Here is a 6,000-nt window from a genome sequence, read left to right on the forward strand (position 1 = left end):
CCCACCTTTTCCGCAAGGGCTTTGGCTTAACCCCACAATCTTCACTGTCAACTCCAACATATATATACACACAGAGAGAGCAATGTACAAAATAACAAAAAAATTACCTTATACTCAGAAGACCAAGAATCTCTGCAAAATTTGACCTGTTTTATCAATGCAGTTTTTTTTAAAAAAAAAATTCAAGGGTCGTTACAATGAGGTTTGTAGATACAAGAAGAGAGGTTTTTAAGGAACATCCAAGCACCAAATGGGCAAATTAAAATCTGCGTATTTGTTTTGATTTGTAATATCAGCTAACATAGCTCCCCCAAAACATATGTGGCCTCATGTTATACTGCACAGTCTGGATAAATCCCTCTTCCCCCTGTCTAAAATAGTTATAAATTACTTGAGTATTCTTACTTGGCAAAAATGAATTACTGTATAGCACACCTGATAGTCAGTGACTTCTACAACTGACACTGCTAAAGGAGAGCAGATAAGGAAACACATCTGGTGCCATTCAGTTCTATTTATGTCTATTCAGAAATGAGTCCTGATGAGCTCAATTGGTTTTACTCCCAGGTGAAGTACGTGCGTACTGGAACCACAATGCCCATTTCCCCAATAATTAATTCATGCTAAAGGTTGAGAACAGATCTTGCAATAATTCTAACTTCTTGTGTATGATAAAGTTATTTATAAACTATATTAAGTTAAAGAAATCTGAATAGGAACTACAACTTGTATAAGTACAACAAAGTAATTCATTTTTAATTAACCGTGTTATGTTCCAAATTCATTTTCTCAGAAAACACTGACACAGAATGATTGAGAGGTTGGGCTGTTTTAGTGATCATTCACACAGAGAGGGAAACTGATTATTTCTAAAGAGACTCCTTGCATGAGTAAGGACTACTCATTCAAACAGGAAGGCTGCAAGTTTAAACACTTAGCAATGAACAAGTGTTTTGTCTCCCTCACTCCAGGCAGAAACCTCTCTGAACTTTATATCCCAGTGGAATTTGTATGCATGTTTGGCAGGGAAAGTGACAGAAAGGGAGCCCTGCCGCTAAGTCTCAGGGGTCAGTAGTGTGTGGAGGCTCAGCTCCAAAGGAAAGAAGGAATGTAACATGGAACCTCCAGAGGAGAGGGAGAGGGAGGGGGGAGAGAGAGAGAGTTGTGGTGGGCAAAGAAATAATGCAGGAAACTTAAAAGGGGAGGAGGGCACCATTAGGGTCTGCAAACCATTGTAGCAAGCCACAATGATTGAAAATAAGGACTGAAAAGTGTTTCACTATGGAAAGAACCCACATTGCATCTTTACATGGGTCTTTAAGCAAGCATTCAATGCCAAGTATGTCCTTCAGCAGGTCACACACATTAAAAATATATTTCCAAGTAATATTGCTAAAATATGTTATCATAGTTGTACCAATTTATTATAATTGAAGCCCTCTGAAGGATTCAATCTAAACTATTGTACCCGAAATACCAATGGGATGTTAAGGTCAATGTGACCATTATTATTGATTTGTGTCATGAAAACATTTCTTCGCTGAAAGAAGCAGGTGACAAATGGACACACTGACAACTTCCAAGCCCCAAGAACAGTGATGTTTTGTGCCTCAAAATGCTGCATTTCCTGCAGCTACCATGATCAGAAATGTCTAGGAGAATAGGCTCTCAATGAATGTGGCAATCTCCTCAGCGGCAAACCATTTGCTACTGAAAGACATTTGATATGTTGCCTCTCACCTCCCAATCTCATAGTAGGATGCTTTCCAATCTTTGGTCTCAGCAGACTGGAATCAATTTGTCTCAGTTCAGGCATAACAACAACAACAATAGAGCCATAGATGCTGCATGCAATGCAACTATCAATACATTAGTCATTTAAAACTCCGCTATATATACCTGGGCTGGAGAGTTTGTGTGGGTGCACCTGTAAGCCATAAAAGACATCTGTTTCTTCCATGACTCAAATTAAAATTTCAATATGTATTTTTCTTTTTTTTAAAAAAAAAAATCCCACTTAGAAACCAAAAACCTTAAGAACTTCAGCAACCTTCATTCCACTCCTAAAAAGATTGTGTTAGGACCCTCATGCCAACAGTTTTATATAAAGAAGTGTTGGAGGGTGGGGGGAGAGAATGCAGAAACTGATGAAGCCACAGCAAAGAGGAGTTTAAAAATAGAAATTTGCTGCTGCCAACATTCGAACTGAAGTCGTAGCTATTTCAAACACAGATATAGGTGTAAACAATGGAGCACAACTAAATATGTTCCTCACTACTTCGTGTGATATTTCGAAACTTTGCACATATTAACAGTTCTCCAGCGAAGTGTTAACGCTAATATATTGTCCTGTTGGTCTTTTGCTTGTTTACAGTTGCTTAAGTGCTTCTTCAGCACTTAAGGAAAGGGTTTCTTAGGTATTGTTTAAAAAATGAGAAAGGAGTTATCTCGGTCAGGCATTTTAGAACACATAGAGATATGGTACACACACAACTTCACCCCACCACTTCGGAAGGGATAGTTGGCTAGGATCCGGAACAGCGCTTGATTTGTGCCTAAGTGTCTGGGCGAGCGGGAGTCGGGGGAAGAGAGAACCTGCGCGCTGGCCAACTTCTCCCATCCGCCCCAACTAAAATGGGACCCCCCCTCCCCCCAAACGTCCCCTCGACATCTGAGTAGCCCTGGGCAATGCAGATCGGCTGCACTATTTCTTTAATAAATAAATAAATAAACAAAAAAACCCTAAGAACAACTGAAGTAGTATCGCTGCAGGTACTTGGAGTGGGACAAGTGCCAATGCAGTCGCCCCCCGGCACGCAATCCGAATCAAGTTGCAAGGCGAGCGCCCGTCAGCCAGCCAGCCAGAGGCTGCACTCGCCCGCGGCGGAGGCTGCTGCTGCTGCTGCTGCTGCTGCTGCTACGACTGCCAGGTGCCTGCCTGCCTGCCTGCCTGCCCGCCTGCCTGCCCTGGCAGCCTACATGGGTGAGGGGCTCTCACTTACGTGTACTGCTGGGGAAAGCTGTAGCCATCCGCGGCGGGAGCCGAGAGGACGAGGCACAGGATTATTTGGCTGCACAGAGCCGGGACGATGCAAGATGCGCCGCAGGTCTGAGCGGAGAACGCCATTTTTCCATTAAAAATTCAGCGGCGGCACCAACTCTTCACCCTCTCCCCGGCGGCGGTGGCGCTGGGCTGCCAAAGACACCCTCCCCGCTCGGGCTGGGAACCTGCGAGGGGCTTCTCTGAGGGACCGGCGCCGCTGGATCTCCTCCGGCTACTCCAGAGAGGCGCAAGAGTCCAGCCAGTCAGCTATAAGCAAGTGGTGGCGGCCGCAGCCTCCTTCCCGCCCTCCGTCCCCACACTCAAATGCCACGAGCGGGGCAGCTCTCGGGAGGCTGAGGCGAGAGAGGAGGGGGTCGGGAGAGCGCGGCTGGGGCTCCCTACACGGCGGCGGCGGCGGCTGCTGCTGCTCGCTCCGGCCCTCACGCGGCGGGCTCGGCTCCGTTGTGGCAAACACTGAGCGAATACAAACTGCTACTTTCCCTCAAATAGGCGGCCAACCTGCCCAGCCTCCTCCCCTCGCATCCCTCCTCCTCCTCCCCCTCCTCTCCGCATCCCTCTCTTCCCGCCGCCCTCCCCTCGCTTCGGAACGCTCTCCATCCTCGGCAGCCACCACGGCGCATGCTCCCGAGACAGCCGGCGCCTGGCGAACCAGCGTCCTCTCAGCCTCTGGACCTTTCGCTGGGCCCAGGCGGCCCGAGCTGCTGCGCGCGCCCCCCGCCAAGCGTCACGCACTCGCCTTCGCCTGCTCGTGGCAGCAGGGGGGCTGGCGCACTCGCGTGCCTTTGCCGCCAGGGCACGTGCGAGGCAGTCGGTGCAGCCACATTGGCCGGGTCCTGTTAAACTTGCGCTCCTCTTGGCCCCGCAAGTGCTAGCGAAGCGGATTTCTGCCCCCTCCCCCACTTCGCGGCCGCAGCACCACCACCAGCAGCGCTTTCCCCTTCTCCTACTGGTGCGTACCAGTTACCCCAGCCTGGCAAACTCTCTCGGTGTGTAAGCAGTTTAATGCAGGTCACTCAGCTTAAGTCTGCGCCCAGCTCTTCTCCCCCCCCCCCCAACCGCAGGTAGCGCAGCTACCCTAGGAGTACATCCACTGCTTTGGACCATGAAAGTTAACACCTGCCAATCAAACTGACTCATCAGCTGCGAGTTCCTCTAGGCTACTGTGTATTATAGGAAATTAAATTGCGGGGGAGTGGAGGGTAGGAGAAATTCTGTACAGTGGTACCTCGGGTTATAGACGCTTCAGGTTACAGATGCCACTAACCCAGAAATAGTACCTCGGGTTAAGAACTTTACCTCAGGATGAGAACAGAAATCGTGTGGCGGCAGCGGGAGGCCCCATTAGCTAAAGTGGTGCTTCAGGTTAAGAACAGTTTCAGGTTAAGAACGGACCTCCAGAACGAATTAAGTTCTTAACCCGAGGTACTACTGTACATAGTTTGAGGCTGAACCCTGAGAAGGTACACCTTGGCAATTCGTCGGAGCTATCCCATTTTAGGAGTGCCTTCTATTAAACTGAGTTTGGAAAACCCTCGCCAAATTTAGAATTCGAGGAGATTCCTGAAGCAAGCCTTGGTCTGGCTAGTTTTAATTTTTGAAACTGGTTAGGAATTGAATTTAAACCGAACATGGACAGGCAGAATCCTCCGGACATCATGGTGACCAATCTCAAATATGTTCCTGGGTGTACTTTTGGCAGCTCCCCTCATAATGCATTAGTGAGAAAATAATACCAGGTTACCTGCTTCCACAGCAACTGGCGGCATAATGCTCCAAAGGCTGCATGCACACCTTAACTTTGAGAAGTATATTCTTCTACCATCTCAAATTTGCATTTTGAAATATACTGCAAATTTGCCTATTTTCCATTGTACCTTGTTAAAAATACCATTCTCAAATGCGACCCCCCCCCCATTTTAAAATGGAATATGGGGGGAATGTTGTGAAAGGTAGGAGTTGATTTTAGTGGGCAAACAGGTAGAAGGAACACAGTGAACATTCTATTCCATATAGTCTAGCAACTATGTACAAAGGGTGCATAATCCCACTGATTTAAATCCCGCTGATTTAGTGGTACATGATTTTCAATGTACCCTATGTAGGACAACAGTTCTATGTGTGATTCTGCTGAAATAGCTCCTAATAGGGCTTATTCCCTACTGTAGGCCACTGCAATCCTAAACACACTGAGTGGAGAGTAAGTTCCAGTGAACACAGTGGAATTTACTTCCAAATAAGACTGCTTCAAGGGGACGCGGGTGGCGCTGTGGGTAAAACCTCAGCACCTAGGACTTGCCGATCGTCAGGTCGGCGGTTCGAATCCCCGCGGCGGGGTGCGCTCCCGTCATTCGGTCCCAGCGCCTGCCAACCTAGCAGTTCGAAAGCACCCCCGGGTGCAAGTAGATAAATAGGGACCGCTTACTAGCGGGAAGGTAAACGGCGTTTCCGTGTGCTGCGCTGGCTCGCCAGATGCAGCTTGTCACACTGGCCACATGACCCAGAAGTGTGGCCTCTTAAATGAGATGGGCGCACAACCCTAGAGTCGGACACGACTGGCCCGTACGGGCAGGGGTACCTTTCCCTTTAAGACGGCTTCAAGTTGTGCTGCTCAACTGCAGTCCTATGAATACTTACCTGAGAGTAGTTTACATTGAAGTATGTGTGACTGAAGGTGCTTCTAGACCTGCTTCTAGTGCATTCATCTTTATGAGACTAGGTGACATTGCATCAAAGCAAGAATTATCCCCCATTTTCCACTGCATTTTCCCATCATCCCCAAAAGTTCAATCTTTTGGCAAAGGGAGTTTGTTGTGAAAGACTACCCAACCAAGCTATAATTGTGTGATGTCAATTTGCCAGTATGTGATTGAATCCCACCCCAAAATGGAAGTTCCCTCACTTCCAAATACATACATAGGATCAGGCTGTAATGGTGA

General features: G+C 47.7%; 1 protein-coding gene across 5 annotated transcripts in view; it reads right to left on the reverse strand.

Annotated features, from left to right (window-relative positions):
- The window catches only part of CACNA2D2 (calcium voltage-gated channel auxiliary subunit alpha2delta 2), a 520,700-nt gene extending 517,075 nt beyond the window's left edge, over nt 1-3,625 (reverse strand). For 3 of the 5 annotated variants that reach the window (XR_014561165.1, XM_083726519.1, XM_083726518.1), the window contains exon 1: nt 3,003-3,456. Coding sequence is in view for 4 of the 5 variants with exons in the window: in XM_083726519.1 (XP_083582645.1) it covers nt 3,003-3,127 (125 nt within the window). In the remaining variant the exon portion in view is untranslated. Of the gene's footprint in view, nt 1-3,002 lie in introns of all 5 variants that reach the window. The other 2 variants (XM_083726521.1, XM_083726520.1) reach the window with 1 other exon arrangement.
- Nucleotides 3,626-6,000: the final 2,375 nt, after the last annotated feature.

Source organism: Podarcis gaigeae, assembly GCF_964106915.1.
Source record: "Podarcis gaigeae genome assembly, chromosome: 2".
Lineage (NCBI taxonomy): Eukaryota > Metazoa > Chordata > Lepidosauria > Squamata > Lacertidae > Podarcis > Podarcis gaigeae.